The sequence below is a fragment of the Asterias rubens genome, chromosome 7 (genome assembly GCF_902459465.1).
Source record: "Asterias rubens chromosome 7, eAstRub1.3, whole genome shotgun sequence".
Classification (NCBI taxonomy): domain Eukaryota; kingdom Metazoa; phylum Echinodermata; class Asteroidea; order Forcipulatida; family Asteriidae; genus Asterias; species Asterias rubens.
This window is the reverse complement of record NC_047068.1, coordinates 17,023,888-17,042,954: the sequence shown is the minus strand read 5'-3', so window position 1 is coordinate 17,042,954 and position 19,067 is coordinate 17,023,888. Positions and strand designations below refer to the sequence as shown.

The following is a 19,067-nucleotide window of genomic DNA, read 5'->3' as shown; positions in this document are numbered from 1 at the left end:
ACTACTAAATCAGAATTCATAAACCTAATAGACCCCTTGCCTAGGGGTCACACTCTCAAATAGGACCCACACTGAGGCTAAAAAGCGCTCTCACTCAGAGACCAAAAAGCTGCCAAAGAAGGCAAATCATTGGACTCGTCTGTTCTGACCTCCGCAACCCTGTTGCATGATGCATAATGTCTATTGCTCGTTTTGATGTAATTAGTTTCCCTTCCGAAACAGCTGAAAAGTAATCAACACATAAAAAGACAATCCAACCAACATGGAGCATTAAGAGGAAGCTCAATGGGAGACTTTCTGGGACGATAGAGGGCAGCAGACTTACCGGGTAAATCCATTGTTCTCAGAATTATGCGCGTGTTCAGAACTACGTAAACAATGGGAATTTACCCGGTATGTCTGCTGCCGCCTAGCGTTGGAAAGTCTCCTATTAAAGAAGTTCGAAGTTTGGCCACAAACACTTTGAAAGTATACATCCTTTTCGGTGAGTTGGTGTGTTTACATTGATGTACTTGAGTCATTAAATTTAATAGATGAGCAGTTAATCTGCCTGGGGCAGTCAGCAACCCTACCGCTTGAGACCACTGTTTGGAAAAAAAGGAGTTACACGGACTTAACAGGTGTGAATTGCAAAAGGAAAAGGATGTGTTAATTTGGCCTCTTTCTTTAATAGAGCATTCCCGTAACGAGAGAGTGAATAAAAGTTCATACCTGAGGTAGATGACACCCCACATGTAGGTACGGAACCATAGAGTGGTACCACTGTTAGCCTGGTACTTTCGGATCAGTATAGGGTGAGGAACTGGCAGGAGACCGACTAAGGTACCATGCTGAAGGAACTTTAAGATCTCTGTCTCATCGGTCAAACCCCTGAAAACATACACAAAGATGGCATCACTTCAATGATGTCCCTCTTTACAACTGACATGGTTTGGTTGTATAGTCAATTGTTAAGGTGGTGAAAAGTATTTGATCAAAGACAAATAGTTTTGTTCACAGCATGCACAGCTTTATACAGTGCTTGACACAAACTTGTGAATGGGTAAAAACAGTAGTACAGGCCTCTAAATAACCCAAAGCACCCACAGCAATTACTGCAGTGCCCTGTGCTTTTGCTGTGGTGCCCTTTGCAAAGTTACAATACAAATTTAAATTGTCCTCATAGAGTGCCCCCTTCCGGAGGAAATGTTGCTGTGCCCCTTTAAGAATGTAGTTTAACATCTATTAAACTACAACGTTATGCAAACAATACTCAGTTCCCTCTAAGGATCCCGACCAGGTTCCACATTCTAGAGCAGGGCCCAATTTCCCGACTCTGCTTAATACCTTAAAATTCTGCACTTACGTGTATGGTGAACCGTTAAGCACAGAATAAAATGGGCCATAAGCGCAGAATTCCATGGTAAGCACATCCATGAAGTTGGGCTAGGATGTCTTAACCACTAAATAACAGTTTTAGCAATTTTTAACAAAACATTCCATGGGGAAAACCCATGCAATCAGGTAGGAACTGAAAACCCAATCCATATGGTGCCCCCGGTGGGTTTCAAACCGGGGTCCAAGACTTGGAAAGCAAGGAAACATACCACTGCACCAACCGGAATGCCCATCGAGACGGCCATTATGAATCCCATAAGTAGTGGATGCTACAAACAATTTAAATGCCGAGTCATGTTAATAAAACCAAGATACTGAGAAGGGACTTACTTGTCGATGCAGATCTTCTCAACTTGTGGAACCAAAACCTGAAGAAGACGCATGATGGTCTGTAAAGGCAACTTCTGCTTCCAGGATTGAACCTAAAAAGTCACAGATAACACTCGCTTTAATAAGTCATGTTTATCCATTGATTAACTCCAATCATCACAGATCCCCTGTAATATACCTGTGTCTTTATTACCAAGACACTTAACCGTGATGCTTGGTCCTTTGGACGAGACACAAAACGTGTGGTCCCGTGTGTTGTGTAACGCAGGTAAAAGAAACCAGTGCACTTATCAAAAAAAGAAGAAGTTCGCCCTGGTGTTCCTGGTTTGATTAGGAGCATAATGCGCTACAACACCTTTTAAAACATAACATGGTGCTACATGTATGTAAAAGGAGTAGGTCTCATTATTCAAATGTAACGTAGTACCACATACCTTGCAGGAAAGTACTGAATGTTGACGCGGCTTTTGACGGAACCAACTATTATTATTATTATTATTATTACCCATTCAGAGGAAGGCCTCCAGTCTCCACTAGTGCTGCTTGGTGTATTGCTAGACACTGAGGATGTCCTCTGCATTGCAATCATTCTGTGCTCAGTGGCTTCAGGCTGCGACCCTAAAGGAATGGCCTGAGAACCGATTAGACCACTGTCAACTACTTTCTTATCTTCAGGAACGATACTCTCAGTATCGCTGGTTCCTTGGGATGTTGCCTGCGGGAGGAAGAAGATAAAAGTATTCTTATTTCTTGAAGACTAATGCAATCTAATTTGAATAGTTAACTCCTTTCCTTTCCTTCCAACTTTGCTGGTTTGGCCACATAGTGAAAATGAATACAACAGAAAGTGCATCCTACTCGAAACAGTGACTGGAAAAGTTTGTCAATAACAGTTGTAGTTACTGGTGTAACTATATTTCTTATATCACGCGACCAGCAAAAACTCGAAGTAGTCATTTTCACTCACTGCAGAGGGTCCAGCAGCACTTTCTGATTTATCAGCAGCGTCCGCAGCAGCTTGGGCCAGCACCTCACCAGATGGTGTGACTTTAGATGTCTCGGTCATTGTACCCAATCCTGTAGAAAATAGACAGGTCACAATAGAGAGGTCACGACAAAATATCATTGCAATGCATACAACTGTATTCTGTGTTTACAATCACCAGTCTTACAAGACACATCTGCTTCTTTACAACATTGGGAGGGCCTACCCATGTTTATTAAAGGAACACGTTGCCCTGGATCGGTCGAGTTGGTCTTTGAAAAGCGTTTTTAACCGTTTGTTATAAAATGCATATGATTAGAGAGATATTTCAAAAGTAGAATACAATGATCCACACAAGTATCACTCAAAATTACATGGTTCTCCTTTTACCTCGTTGACTAACACGGTCGGCCATTTATGGGAGTCAAGTTTTTGACTCCCATAATTAGCCGGTGGGTTAGTTCAATACGTAAAAGGACAATTTCGAGTAATACCTGTGTGGATCATTGTATTCTACTTTTAAAACATCTTTCTAACCATGTTAACTTTATAACAAACGGTTACAAACGCTTTTCAAAGGCCAACTCGTCCGATCCAAGGCAGCGTGTTCCTTTAAACTTTGTTTTCACACTAACGATGACACTTTATGATATTCTTGTAGTTTCTTGGACGATCCATTTCGTTCGAGAAAATTTGCCCATGAGGAAACAACAGCGAAACTGATATCGATACTGTAAGGAATGTTATGTACCTGGAGTAGCAAGAAGAGAGGCTTTGAGAGTCCCTGGCTCTGCATCAACTGGAGGTAATGCCCCCTCCATGGTGGTAGGCACAGCGTCGTCTGTGGGTGGCGCTGGGGTTGTCTTGCGCCCTCGCTTGGCCAGAGCTTTGGTGATGGACGCCTGGTCGCAGGGTAAGTTGGCCAACTGGTGGAACACGTTGCGTTTACGGATGATGGTGTAAACGAGATTGGAGTTTCCTGATAACAGAAGGACAGAAAGATTACCTCACACATAAAGGAAAGAACTATCATCTGCGACTGTTAAACAAAGTAGACATCAAATTCATATATCAATGTTTCATCACAATGACTTGAAAAAATAAAGAAGAGATTTCATTAAAGGCAAAGTATGCCTGTGGTTTTTTGAGCCATTCAATTCTTATAATCCTATATAAATGTTGCTGTATACAATAAAACTAACATGTAAAAACGTTCATTTTAAAAGGTGGTCGTGTTTTAGAGATACAAAAAATATTGCCTCGAAATCCCTAGCGAATATGTCCAGGCATGGAAGAATAATCTGTAATAACGATAATACTCTGTTCTAATAGCGCTTTATCACACCCCTAGGGACATAACAAAGCGCTCAGTTTTATTTCCTGCAAGGTATGTGGAGCTGTACGTATTGAAGTATGAGACCTATTCCTTTATAGCACCAATGTTTACAAGGTGCTGTGGCACAATATGCAGCCGGTCATCAGACCAGGAGCACCAGGGTAAACCCCTTCTCTTAGCGATAAGTGCACTGGGTTCTTTAACATGCATTTCACAAAACACGGGACCAATGGCCGAGAGGAATATACAATCTGAGAATCATTACTTCTCAGACTCAAATTGTGGGGGATAAAAACTGATACCTTTTTACATAACCACATTACTTTGAAGTAAATTGTTTCTCGAATTGCTTTATAATATCGAAAGCTGCTCTAGGCTGTTCACCATCTAGTTTCTTATGTTTGTAACTCCCTCTCCTGACGATGACTAGAGGAAGCTAGTCGAAACGTTGAGACCAATTTAAGAACTGACTCAGCGACAGTTCTCCAAGAACAAACTCTACCTGGCAAGTAGATACACACATGGTGTTACCGCAAACCAAATATACATTGATACCTCACCATGCAATATTCAAATCCTATATCCCTCTGCGAAGTTTCTTCTTACCATCAAACTGATACTGGATGATGTTGTTAAAGACCTCCAGAAGGAAGAAGACGAGGTGATGGTTTGCCGGATTAGAGAAGAGAAACCAAGGTGTTGAGAAGGCTTCCAGGAGATGAAGAAGCTTGTTAGATGAAACCATCGACAGGCTCTTCAGGTATGGAGATACTGTGGAGGAAAAAAAAGAGAAAACGATTTGTCATTAATAAATACTTTGGACAGATATCACGTGGCAATGTCATATCGTAAAAAAATAGCACAGGGAACAATTTAGTCCAGCAATTTGGGATATACAGCAAAATATTTAGACCAACAATTTTTGTGTGTACACTGAATGCTGGTATTGAGTAGCAAACACTTTGTGTAGCATTTTTGCTCTGCTATATAAAGAAAATCGTTCGCTGGAGCAGTTAGAATTGATTAAACATGACCTGACCTTACCTAGTCAAAAGAGGACGCTATCAGATGATTGCACAGAGCGTGATATAGCATTATTTGGCTTGCTGCGCAAATTTACAATTTGCATGCGACAGTTTAAATTTAGCTGTGAAAGTTTTGAAACACATGGATTTACCTGGCAAGTCTGCTGCCTCCATGCGTCCTTCGAAAAGCTCACATTAAATACCGAAGCACAATACACAGTAACAAAAAAATTAACCGTATTGTCTTACCATTGACAACTATCGTGAGTAGGCAGTCATACAGGGGAGCCAGTCTCTGGTGCCCAGAAGTGATTATTTTATGGAATACCTGAAATTTAAACAAATACGATTAAGAAATGGTATCCTTGCTAGTTAGTCCGAAAATTAAAGAACCATAAAAATGACTTGGTAAGAAGCATGGGTCATCCTAGTACACAGGACATACAGCCTAATGTCCCATCCAAAGAACAATGCAATTATGAAGGAACGATGAAGGCTGCGCTCACCATATGACTGTGAGAAAACCTAAGGTTGGACGATGAGGTTATAATAATAATAATAATAAAAAACATTTATATAGCGCCAAATCCATTAAAAAAGCTCCCAGGCGCTTTACAACAGGAAAATTTTCAACAACAAAAACGATGACTAGAGCAAGCTAGTCGAAACGTTGAGACCGATTTCAGAACTGACTTCGCGGCAGTACAGTTAATTACGATCCTATAAGCTAAAGTAGTAGTCCAGTCTAATTTCTATACCATCCGCCCTGGTAATAGTTAAAAAGCAGGACAGTTCTTTTCAGAACTGAGAAGTCTCCCGAACCTCCGATTATCTACTCCACGGCAGTACAATAAAGCAAGACAGTTCCCTAAGAACAACTCTACCTGGCAAGTAGATACACACATGGTGTTACCGCAAACCAAATATACATAAAAAGATGAATACATAATCAATCAAACACATAAACATGGCAGACATGCCAACCTCTGGGATCACAAAAATGTATTCTGAAACCCAAACCTGTATTTTTCGTTAACAAATATTTGTGTCAATAAAATAAAATTGAGTAAAAAAAAAGGGCACGACGGCCAACGGGGAGAAAATTGTACTTTTGTGGTGGCGATGCTCAAAACCATTTGTTTTTTTGTAAACCCGTAAACGCGTATTTCTTTTTACAAAAACCTGTACGAAATACGGGAAAAACATACTAGTTGGCATGTCTGTTATGGGTAGCTGACCTAAGTTGTTGGAAATCAATGAAAAGACAGATACTCACTATAATGAGAAAGTCGGCATGGGTACCAGTGAACACAGGAATGTCCATGGGTACTCTAACGCTGTATGGTTTGTTGAGTCGTACACCAAAGTTCCGCTCACCGCTCAGAAGTAGAAGAATAAAGACTCCGATGTGCATTAAACCGACTCGAGCTGAAGAGGTAATGACATCAAGAATTAATTTAATAACAATTAGAATCGTTTTTTTTTCTATAGCGCTGAATACACCAGAGGGGCGTCTCAAAGCGCTTCCAACATTAAAAAACCTGGTCAGTATGCCATTTAATTAATTCCTTACCCCATTTTACATGTAGCTCCCTGAGGAGTATACAGCCTGTGCTGCCAAATAGGAAGCGCACTAAGCTAAATTAATCACAAGTACTATCTCTGCCCTCACAGGTACCCATTTGGAGAGAAGCAATTAAGTGTCTTGCTCAGGGACACAAGTGTCACGATCGGGACTCGGACCCATACTCTGCTGAACAGAAACACCAGAACTTGAGTTTGGTGCTCTTATCCGCTTGGCCACGACCATGGTTTATTTTAAGCCATACAATTTGTTTCCACCTTACACCAATGTGTATTAAGCACTGCAGGCCTGTATGCTTCATTTTTGAAAAGGCAAGGGCACCAAGGCATTTTCTCTTTGGCAAAGGGCACCCTATGAGGAAATTGTAAATTTCTACTAGAGCATTTCAAGGGCACCAAGGCAATGGCAAGGGGCAACGGAGGCAATCGCCTCCGTTGCCTCCGTGAAGTATCAGGCCTGCACTGTATACTCAGTACTTTCCCCCAAGTTCTGTCAATATAACTCCACAGGCAAATCACTTGGTTGAGACTCAAACCCAAGACCTTTGCATCAGGATCAAGAATTTATTAAATCGTATTAAATAAGTGTCTAGCTCAAGGACACAAGTTTCATGACCAGGACTCAAACCCACTCTCTGCTGAACAGAAACACCAGAGCTTGACTTCAGTGCTCTTATCCGCTCGGCCATGACACCCCAAGAAAACTTACACTGGTCTGCCCTGGCATCGTTCAGATGGTAGAGAATTGGAACGAGAACCTCTAGGACGTCACTGCTCTTTAAGACAAAGAAGAGAAACTTCTTGTTGTGGTCGCACATCTTCCAGAAGAGAACAAATAGCTCCTGGTGGAAGGCTATCTTCTTGGTGGATCCAGGCAGGTATGTCTAGAAATAGAAAGATACATTAAAGGAGATTATATCATTTGGATATTAAACAGTCCATTTCATTCGAATGAGTTGATTCTTTTGATTCAAGAGATTTATGTGATTCATCTGATTTGATTGTGTTATTCATGTGGTTCATATGATCTGCATTGATTCATGTGATTCAAATGATTTCTGTTACTCCAGTGATTCATCTGATTTGTATTGATTTATGTCACTAAGGTGATTCATCCCATTCAAGTGATTTATGTGATTTATCTGATTAAGTGATCGTTTGATTCCTGTTAATTCAAATGATTTATTTTGTTAATCTGATTCATGTTGATTCATGTTAATTCACATGATTCTTAACTATTAACGATTTGGTGCATGATACATGCTAAGGTATCCCTACAGGTTGAATTCCATCAAATTTTCTTGAAATCTGGTTTAAACCAGTTTGAAAAACAACACAGACTGTTAAGCCTTTTATGAAAAACGACCGCATGTGATCAATATACAATAGTTTGATGTCTACTAAGTGTTGTGTCGAAGCAGGCCTGATACTTCACAGGGGCAACGAAGGTGATTGCCTTCCATGCCCCCTGGTGCCCCGGTGCCCTTGAAATGCTCCAGTAGAAATTAAAATTTCTTCATGCCTTGGTGACCTTGCCCTTTCCAAAACAAAGCACACAGGCCTGTTGATTGTCTTTTTTAGATGGTTTACCTGAATCAGTGGATTGTTGAGTAGCCTCGTCAGTCCCTTCAGAATGAAATGGAAATCTTCTTCTCGATGAACACGGGAAAGATAATTCACAAACAGATTCTCTACAACTCCTCCCTAGAAAACAAACAATTCAAACTCTCAATGTACAAAAGTGTTTGCAAATTTCAAGTTTTTAATCACAAAGCTGCATACGTAAAAAGGGCTTCAGGCCTGAAGTCTTTTATCAGATGCAAATATTTGAGTGAAAAATTACCTCTTTCTCAGAAATTATGTTACTTCGGAGGAAGCCGTTTCTCACAGAGAACTATCAACAGCTCTCTGTTGCTTGTTTTTTATGGTAACAATTACCAATAGTGTCTGTCCAGTGCCTTTAAACAATTTATCAATCATCATATTTAATACTTGTTTGATTCCTTACCTCATTCCCTTCATCTGCAGCATCAACCGTTGAAGGCACCTGACTATGGACTGTATCATGGTCAAGAGTCACGACGAGGATCTGAGAGGCTACCTCGACGACCGGCTCTCGATGATCGGCAAACATGAGGTGATTGTATGGGACACCAAAGCCCACTGGATCATAGGCACATACCACATTCAGTAGAGAAGTGAAGAGGGGTAAGGCATGCCTGTAAGATATAGAATATTAAACATTGTGTAAATTGCATATTGAGTGTGGGTTCGAGTCTCAGTTGTGACACTTGTGTCCTTAAGCAAGACACTTTAACCATTGCTTCGTCCTTCGAATGGCACGTTAAGTGTTGTAAAAGAACCCACAGCATTTATCTAAGAGAAGGGGTTTGCCCTGGTGTTCCTGGCTGTGGTTGCTGAATGCACCGTAGCACCTTGTAAACCCTTATAATGTGCTCCATAACTGGGTCTCAGAATTCATAACTTTCTTTCTGTAAAAATTAATATATACCAGGCGCCTTGAGTACCTTGTTTGTAGTCTATATGTGCGCTATATAAGACTACAACATTATTAAAACTATTAAAACTGCTGTCTCTCTTCTATAAATAATAACAATAATAATATTGGCTTCTTATTTAGCGCACGTATTCGTCACTCAATGATGCTCAAGGCGCTTTAAAATGCAGTATTTCCCTGCAAGGCAAGTGTGACTAGGTTTGAATTGTGAGACCTACTCCTTTAACATAGCCACCATGGTGCTGTACAGTCAAACTCAACACAGAAGTGAAAAGGGATGGGCATGTTTTTAAGATGGAAATCTTCAATTCAATTCAATTCAAGGTATTTTATAGGCTAAATTACAATTGAATTTACAAGGTAAAATACATCAGGATTACATACATTGAAGGGAAATATACAAAACACTAAACCAACATAAAACTTAAATAAGAATGAAGGAGATTGGCAATTGCAATAGTGGCATGCTATAAATAATGCCTATCAAATAATCAAAATATGCGGAAAGGAAACACAAAGTTACAGACTTTAACATAATAAATCTGTCATTACATTGTATATGGTTGGTCAAGCTGGTGAGCAGTGGTATATTGTCCTGCCTTCTACCTCGAGGTTCGAATCCCACTGGCGGCACTATATGGATTTGGTTTTCAGTCCCTACCCGACTGCGGGGTTTTCCATTTTCTCCCATAACGTAGCCATGGCTTCAGTGCCTCTTTAACAATTGCAAAAGTATATCATTATAGGTCTACAAAAAAATACTTTCTTGATTTCTTATTGCAGGTGGCCAAAACTAAAATGGAGGATGACTGTAGCAGCTTATTACCTGTTTTCAGATGAGCAAAAGTAACTGATCCACTGGTTGGGTTGTGAATGGGCATCACCTAAAGTAAAACAAAACAATTGTGATATTTTGGGGTATTTTTTAATATTGAAAGCATAGCTACATGTAGCTTCTGCATGGGGAAAACCCTAGGTGAATTCAGTTTAATAATAATAATACTAACAATAATAAAAAATTCTTATATATAGCGCATTTCACAATAACCGTCTCAATGCGCTTTACTTTAGTGCCATGGTCATTGAGCCAATAACATTCCTTTTATCTTCTTCAGCTCCCTGAGGAGTATACAGCCTCTACCCTCACATGAACCCATTTACAAACCTGGGTGAAGAGAAGCATTTTTAGTAAAGCATCTTGCTCAAGGACAACACTTTGTATATCACAACTTATATATAAAATAACAAACCTGTGAAAATTTAGGCTCAATTGGTCATCGAGTCGTGAGAAAATAATGGGAAAACCCACCCTTGTTTCTGCACGTTTCGCCGTGTCATGACATGTGTTTAAAATAAATCCGTATTTCTCGATATCGAGAATTGATATTGTTTTAATATTAAAAAGTAAAGCATTTCATGGAATAATATTTCAAGAGAAGTCTTTCACCATTACCTTCTGTAAACCCTGTAGGTTATTTGTAAATCTGTGAACTTTTAATTTTGTTTCTGTTCTGAAAGTGTCCAATGGCTTTAACTACTCGGCCATGACAATCTATAATGGTAGCATTCTTGGGTTAAGAGGTACTTACTAACTGGAGGGAGGTACATAGTTTCTGAGAAGCATGTCAGCAGCAGTTTGAGTAACTCAGTCCTGTTCTGGTCTAAGAGAGCTGACTGGGGTGGGGAGTTAGCGAAGCCTACTCCAGCCTCCCAGATATATTCACAGCTGTCAATGGACTGAGGATCCTCGTGGCTTTCCTAAATGAATAGTGGAGAAAAGATAAACACTGTAACTTTTTTTTTAGTAAAAGGCAATTGAGACGAGTTTACACGATTTGGGGAGACTGCTAACATAGTGCTAGATGTAGCTACATGTACATGTTTGTTGGTAGAGCACCAGCTTGTTTGTAATAATAATGATAATAATAGTGTCTTCTTATATGGAGCACATGTCCGTCACTCAGTGGTGCTCCTGTTGCTGTAACATACAGTATTTCCTGCAAGTTGTGGGACTAAGTTTTTGAATTATGAGACTTAATCCTTAGATAGCACCATGTAAGGTTTTTACAAGATGCTGTGGTGCAATTAGCTGCCGGTCGGACCTGGAACACCGGGCGAACCCCTTCTCTTTTTGATAAGTGCACTGGGTTCTTGTACACGTCCCAACCGAAGGACGAAGCAGTTTATTTTGTTCGGGATGCCAGTCATAGGCAATTCAACCTGTACTGCTGTGTAGTCAGGGATCAAACCCAAGCTTACGATACAACCTGAGAAGTAGCAGCAGAGGAATCACTGAAGATGTGACTTTTCATTTTAAATATCAAGTAATAAACTACAACGGCAGTTAACTGGGTCAATTTTAAAATAATTTTGGATTGAATAAAGTATAGCATTTTGTCTCACACGCTTTGACAATTTATATCACTTTGTCATACAAGCTTGAAAACAAGGTGTAATCTATACCTATACCTAATCTATTTCTATACCATAATAAAATGACCATGATGCAAAATGCACCCCCATAAAATGGGCTCACAAATCAGTCGGGTACTATCTTTGGCATTCGCTGGGTTCTATTTCTAAAATAAAGGTACTATGTGTCAAAACAAAATAGCAGGATCTTACTGGGCCTGGTTTCTTGGTATTTGGAGCCACAGTGAAGTCTGGACAGAATAAGAGATCTGCAACAGCATTGAGGAGTGACTGAGCCAAGGGTAAAGATTCTTCATCACTCTGCAGGAAGATAATCACAATTCAAGTTATTATAACATGGCCGGCGATAATAAAATTTAAATCTTACAAATCTTCTTGTTTGTCTATTAATGTTATTTCTTACAAACTTGTAACTGTTCTTATACACAGAGAAAACAAATTTCATGCATTTTATCATGACAATAAATATTTTCAAATTTGAAACTTTAATTTAATAAGGCCTCACTCTTGATGGCCACATCAGTTTCAAGAGATCTCAAGATAAGGGGCACCAAGACTTGTTTATGACCGAAGACCAGTTGAAAAATGCCTAATTGTTTTTTTTGCTAAGAATGTAAATGGAGTTTATATTTGGGCAGGGACAAGAAATATTTGGGTTGCGCCTTTGATGATGCACAACTTCAAGCGATGAATTTGGCACGATGAGTTTGTAATGGAAGATATATTTGGTTGTTGACACCTTGCAAAAAACATGAAGGGCACCTACACAAGCCTATTACTGACCACCATTTCGGGAGTAAAAATGCAAAGAAAGAAATACACTCCCAAAATGTTGGCAGAGTGGTTGGATTTGCAAATTTGTCTTTTGAAAAAAAGTAGGTACATGTAGGTAGATTAACATGTAACTTTCAAAACTTTCAAGAAGGCTGCAGTTGTTTATTATTCTATCTTTTCATTGGACAAATCTGCGATGGCCAGATAGCAAAGTATCTTTCTCATGACATGTACTCTGCTGTGTGCCAAATTCCTTGTGCGCATACCATCAAAGGTACAATCCCATCACTTATATTGTACCTGCCGTATAGATTATAGGTAAATATGCAGATCTTGTAACATTACCTCAAATTAAGTAGACGTGTTAATATTTTGAGTCGATTCTATGTAATAATGATGAATTCCCCAGCATAAATGGCCAGATTGAAAGTTTTAGTGATGTTAGTTGCAGAGTGTGCATCCATGGGTACTTAACAAACACAGACCTGGAACAACTCTGGAGTTCTATCTATCACAACAGTAAAAAAAATAATGCACATTCATACCCATGACAGTTTATCCATTCTGATTGGTCCTGAGGAGCGTTTAAACATACGCATGGCGTGTGAGGTTAACGCTAATGCTAACTTACCTACATGTAGGCTACCATGTTTACACGTATTTACACATTCTGATTCTAGTGTCTTCAAATCAACATACATTTCTGTGTACGCATCATCGATTGGGGGGGGAGGGGGTGTAAAACAAGCAGGTAAAAAGTAAAAATTAAAAAAACTAACAGCAATCAAGCAAGAATGTTAAAAGTTATTTATAACAGGTTTTCAATAACAAATTTTGTTGGTCTGCTTTCTTTTGATTTGTCTTTGGTTTCACAGCAGGCTGGATGTGCACATACATGTAACAAGTCTTTATTATCATTATCATTATTACATGGGAAGCTACCACAACCCTCACTGCAAATCAATCCCCATCATTTTGAAAATCCCTTCATGTACATGTAAAACCCCAGGCTTTTTTCTAAAAACCCATTCCTTGAAGCCCATTTTTTTTTAACCCCAACTTAAATGGGATCCAATACAAAATCTAAAATCTATCAAAAAGCAATAAACCCCCAAAAAACAAGTTCACTTCAACAAACATTATATTTGTTCACACCCCTGTGCGCCGTCTTTTGTTCTTTCCTTTGTCCTTGTACTTACAAAAATTACTTTACATCCTCCCATATATTTTGAACACAAAATCCTTGAGAACTCCCCTATAAAGACCTTTTGTTTCCCCCTTTTCTATTTAATCGTCATTCTCCATTTAAGGTACAGTACAGTACACTACAACAAGCACTCAGTTATTAGAACATAGAAAAATGTCCTTTCTCTATTGTCTATGGTTAGAATAAACAACACACACAAATGGCAGTCAACATAATCAAGCATGCAACCTGGTAACCATGAAGACAGGGTAGCTCCTCGGGACGCTTGTTTTAGAAATAAAAGAAACAAAATGAATGACAAAGCTGGGGATTTCATGCATTGATGTTTTGAATGATATAATGTAATATTAGTGGTATGAGAGTGACAAAGTTATAGTTATAGTGAAATATGGTGGTGATACATTTGTGTACATTGCTTTGTTTTGTGTAGCAAAAAAAATAAACATGGAGTGAAAATTACCTATAGTCTAAGTGCGAGAGAATAATGGAAGAAAAAACACCCTTGATGCACAAGCTGTGTGCTCTCAGATGATTGAATTCAAGACCAGCACTTTCCTATTTTCTCACAAGCCAACACCGAGTGTTTCTTTTTGTGTAAACTGAGGGCAAGGATTGTTACCTAAGCAAATTTGCAGGCACACCCTGGGTAAATCTGTCTTCCTTAATCCACAAGCCTGGGGGATTTTCTTCTTACACAAGAAAGGTCTGAAACTTTCTATGGCTAACATACATGTACAGGATTGGTGAAGCTGACAATAGTCGCAAACAGTGATCATGTCTTGTGTAATCAAATGATTATGTCTCCTGTAATCAAACAGTGTGTGCAATGACAAACCTGTTTGATGTAATCCTTTGTGAGAGTCAGGAGTAAATATTGAAAAACCATGCAAAATTGTCTAGCAAGTAAACTCATTTTCATTCATTTTGGTTGTAACAACCCAAATCAGTGGATTGTGTTTTTTTATAGGTTTTCCGACACAATTTTCATAAATATGACTTCATTTCAGAGGGAACTATATCACAGAAAAAAATGTCCGAGTATGACCTTCGTAATTAGTTTTAAGCTTTCAGATTAAAATGCCCCTGAATGCAGTGTGGTGTCACGGACTTGATGCCAAACAACAAGACAATGGAATATGCGTAGCAACAAAGATTTACATACTTCATCCATTCTGTGTTGTTATGTCACAACACAGACTAGTTTTATGCTGGTTTTCACTTCACATTAATATTATAATAATAAAGAATTGCAATGCGCACACATGTATCCACCCTGCTGAGTGTTCAAGGTGCAGAATTTCTATGTATTTTTAAGGGAACCATGCAGCCAACAGCAGGAAAAACACTCTAGTTTTAGTAAAAGAAATTGAAATATTAGGGCTATTTTTTCCAATCGATTTTCAATAATATAACAGGGAGGAAAACTTTACACTCATGACCAAATAATAACTAAACACAAAACCAACAAGGATTTATTAGTTTTTCATGTAGTAGTTCGGGTGATTTTGTTCAAGTTGATCTTTAACAACGCTGTGTTAAGGTTTTGCAAGCACTTGAAATATCAATGTCCCTGTGGTAATACTGTAGATAACTGTGCTCAATGTGTGGTGCTGTTCAGAACCAAGTAATTGAATAAAAATGAATGCCCCTCAGACATTGACTGTAGTTGAACTTAAAGCCTACATGTGTTATGTGAATGTGTTAACATATGGAACCAGTTAACCATGAGTAAGTTGTATATTGAGTATGATAAAATTGCAATGAGGAAATAAAGTAAGTGAGCCACAGTGTGGGAAGGAAATCTTTCAGAAAATGTAAAGGAAGGGTATACGTCCTCTTTTAGAGGTAATTTTTCATCCAACAAAAAGCTTCAAGCCTCAAGCCTCAAAGCATCTGAAAAGTACACAAATCTATGCAATAAGGCTGTTCTTTCATTATGTTCTTGTACTTGTGTTGACCAATTGAACCCAAAGTTTGTTATGTGTTGGGAAACACAAAGTGAGGACACTGGTCTTTGACAATTACCCAAAGTATACCCTTGCCTTTAACAGAACAAATCTAGAATCACACATGATGTGTACAAATTATTCATAAATAGCCACAGGGATTTGGTGGTAAACAGTTCAAAGTGAGTTTAGAGTGGTTGAACCCTGGAAGGCCGCATTAAGCACAAATATTTAAATGAGTTAGAAACACAAAATGAGAACAACACAAATGCACAATGAATGCACTGGATATATTATTGGCAAGGGCTGGTTTTAAAAAAACTAGCGAATTTAACAAAATTGTGTGCTATGCACGTTTGATTTAATTTGAAATGTCATTGGTGCAATATGTGTATCATTAACATTCCATGTGAAACCATTAGTTTTTAAGATATTTTATTGCAAATAATGTCGGTACTTTCAATCAGACGCTGAAATCAATATAAGGATGTGTCCACTTGGCAGCTACAGCTAGGGTTTTTCCCAGCAAACATTAAAGGGACATGTTGCTTTGGATCAGTCCAGTTGGTCCATGAAAAGTGCTATGAAACCGTTTGCTATGAAATCGATATAGTTAAAAAGAAAGTTTTTTTTAAAGTAGAATAATTATAATGATCCACACACATATGCCTTGAAGTAGAAATCGCATGGTTTTTCTGTTACTTTGCCCACCAAAGCAGTCAGCCATTTTATAGAGTCAAAAACTTGACTCCACAAAATGGCAAGCCATGTTAGTTCATGGGAAAACCATAAAACCATTACATTCTACTTTTAAAACATCTTTTTAACCAGATGTAACAAACAGTTTAAACGCTTTTTATAGACCATACAGTTTTTCAAAACTTATCATTAGATAGACTTTCTGATCGATGTTCTTTAAAGTAGATTAGACCATGAGCGATACAATGCAGTGCAATAAATCGGTTCTGAAAGCTGTGTGCATGTGTACAGTAGGCCTACTAAACCATCAATGGGAAAACCTTAAGGTTTGAAAAGGAAGCTAACATTTGGTAGCACCGGTTGAAAGTTCAAACAATTTACTTCAAATCCGTGTGAGCATAGAGATTTGGCTCTGACTAGGATTTGCCTGTATTTAATTGTTGTTTTTCAGCATCACACTTATTTATTGAACCAGTGTCACCACAAGCTGGTGGCTTCTTGTAGCTTTTTTGTCAGTCAGTGTTAAGACTTGTTTTGAAATATAAGGAGAAATGCTATTGATGTGTACCGATCATTAATCTTCCTTTTAAATCCTCAATCAAAACAAAATCAAATATAGATTGGAAAACTCACAATGTCATCCATTCCCTCGATACCATACTGCAGTGATGATAGAATAACAGGAAAGAATCGGGAAAAAATAGGAAAAGATAGTAGCTGAAAACCTGGAAAAATCAAGGCATGCATCAGAAAATGCGAACTTACCAAACCCAATTTCATGGCTGTGCTTACCGTCAGCAAACAATCAGCGCTTACGGGAGCAGGGGAATTCTGCGCTTACATCAAGCGTATTTAGAGAACAGCAGGGATTTTGTGCTCGTGTATATGCATGCTTCAAATTAAGCCCAGTTCATACTTCCTGGGAATGCTGGAAATGGCAAAAATGCACAGCAAATTTGACATCACAACTCAAGTTTTCACGGCAAATGTTTTGCAAGAGTTGAGCACAAAGGTTGTGAATTGCTAATTTCAAAAGTGTGACGTCAAATGCAATACCTGCTAAGAAAATTGGCATTCCTAGGAAGTATGACCCGGGCTAAACTAGGTATTCTTTGCTTACAAAGCTTCCGCAGAAAACATTGTCACTTAACTGTAAGCAAAAAATGGTGATTGCAAGCGTGGAGTTAAGCAGTAAGCAGAGCCGTGAAATTGGGATCAGATAAAATGTTGTAAACCAAATTAACATGAAACCATGCGAAGTGCTACCTCAACCCTCCACCACAGAAAAACATACACAAAGAGACAAAATCTGGAGATTACTGAGTTATGCACAATGCAAGAAATTTATCAGGGCAAAATTTGAAGAAATAAGACCTTTCTTAGAATTTCATGCTAAATGAGTTGAGACGTGTACAATTTATTTTTGCATTGCTAATCAGTGTGTAACCCTGTATAACAAATTCATATTCATTTTTAATATGCAAAAAATAGTTAATGACCTGACATTTCAACCCTAGCAGAGTCTTTCTGGTTTGCAATTTATGTTAAAGCAATGTGTGAGGGATCTCGTGGTCCCACCCCAAAAAATAAAAGAGTAGGCGCGAGACTTTTACAGTCTTTTGTATTGGCTTTGCCATGAGCTCCTTAAACAATTATGCTCTAAAAAAGACCCTTATCCTTTAGAAAGTTCTATACAGTTTTATACTTAGAGCAGAACTTACAGACTGTCCCGGTAGCGTGGACCAGAAGAACCCACGCCAATCTGGATCCTCAAAAATGTATGGCAGAATGCGTGTGAGGAGACGCACTGAGTTCAGGACCATCTGTTGATCTTTGGCTGCAGAGCATCCACTTTCTGATGCAGACACAAGTTTTTCCACTGCCTGCAAAAAAATTAATCAACAGGATTCAATGAGAAGTTATGCCAAGTTATGATAATTTGGTGAATTTGTGTCTGATAAACAACTTTCACATCTACTGAGTAATGAGTGTGCATACCCATGAACACAAATGAGAAAAAATCTTTTCTACTAGGCCTACCAGGTATACAGTACATTGTATGTCTTAATGGAGACATTAATTAATTTTCAAAGAAAAACAGCATGCCATTTAACCGTTCTAGTCTTGTTACAACAAATCTGGGAGAGTTAACGTTTTGAGCAACAAGCCGAAGCACAAACAGGATGCAGGCGAGATGATCAATGGTTCATTATTTTTCCTCAAATGAAGTCTTTCTAGATGAACGCAAGAGATATTGAAACTGACTCTGGATTGTTACCTTGTAGCATAATGTAGCTAAGTTTGAGGGTGATTCTTCCCTCAGTGCTCTGATTTCAGCTGCAGGTATCAAAGCAAACACATCGCTCACGCTGGTCACTGTGTCAGCCCAAAACTGGTCCCAGAATGCATCATCACCTGCCTCAACTGGCTAAAAGACAAAGAGAGAAAAATAAAAACCCAGTCAATATTTATACTTATTTAAAAGCAAGAGTGAGGACAAACAAAAAAACAGGCTGCAAATTTATACAATGTATGTTTGTGACTAGGCCTGGGTGACTAGTGCGACTAGTGTCATATTCGCGACTATTAATTCATTAGGCAAGTCGCGACTACGTTTTTGTTTTCAACTACTAGGTTAATCGTGCCGCCGTGACTACCTGTTTGGTGAACCAATTGTGCACAACAACATAATTTACTTACAAAACACAATCAGACATCAGTGACACAATCCTTCAATCCTTTCAGCTTGAAATTTACTGTATTGTGCTTGCGGCAAACATTGTCACAATGCATCTTATCATATGAATGAAAAATTTGTCGCGACTAGTGTTGTACGTAGTTGGACTATTTGAG

At 38.7% G+C, this 19,067-nt stretch overlaps 1 protein-coding gene across 3 annotated transcripts in view; it reads right to left on the bottom strand.

Moving 5' to 3' along the window:
* The window catches only part of LOC117292560 (protein HID1-like), a 30,087-nt gene that overhangs the window by 5,122 nt on the left and 5,898 nt on the right, over positions 1 to 19,067 (bottom strand). For 2 of the 3 annotated variants that reach the window (XM_033774662.1, XM_033774661.1), the window contains exons 2-18: positions 18,493 to 18,642; positions 17,936 to 18,097; positions 16,848 to 16,874; positions 11,781 to 11,888; positions 10,745 to 10,913; positions 9,982 to 10,039; positions 8,646 to 8,856; positions 8,228 to 8,341; positions 7,347 to 7,521; positions 6,330 to 6,481; positions 5,303 to 5,381; positions 4,635 to 4,799; positions 3,444 to 3,671; positions 2,675 to 2,784; positions 2,213 to 2,422; positions 1,708 to 1,799; positions 712 to 870 (exon numbers count right to left, since the gene is read on the bottom strand). In XM_033774662.1, the coding sequence (XP_033630553.1) occupies positions 712 to 870; positions 1,708 to 1,799; positions 2,213 to 2,422; positions 2,675 to 2,784; positions 3,444 to 3,671; positions 4,635 to 4,799; positions 5,303 to 5,381; positions 6,330 to 6,481; positions 7,347 to 7,521; positions 8,228 to 8,341; positions 8,646 to 8,856; positions 9,982 to 10,039; positions 10,745 to 10,913; positions 11,781 to 11,888; positions 16,848 to 16,874; positions 17,936 to 18,097; positions 18,493 to 18,642 (2,369 nt within the window). The remainder of the gene's footprint in view (positions 1 to 711; positions 871 to 1,707; positions 1,800 to 2,212; positions 2,423 to 2,674; positions 2,785 to 3,443; positions 3,672 to 4,634; positions 4,800 to 5,302; positions 5,382 to 6,329; positions 6,482 to 7,346; positions 7,522 to 8,227; positions 8,342 to 8,645; positions 8,857 to 9,981; positions 10,040 to 10,744; positions 10,914 to 11,780; positions 11,889 to 16,847; positions 16,875 to 17,935; positions 18,098 to 18,492; positions 18,643 to 19,067) is intronic. The other variant, XM_033774663.1, reaches the window with a different exon arrangement.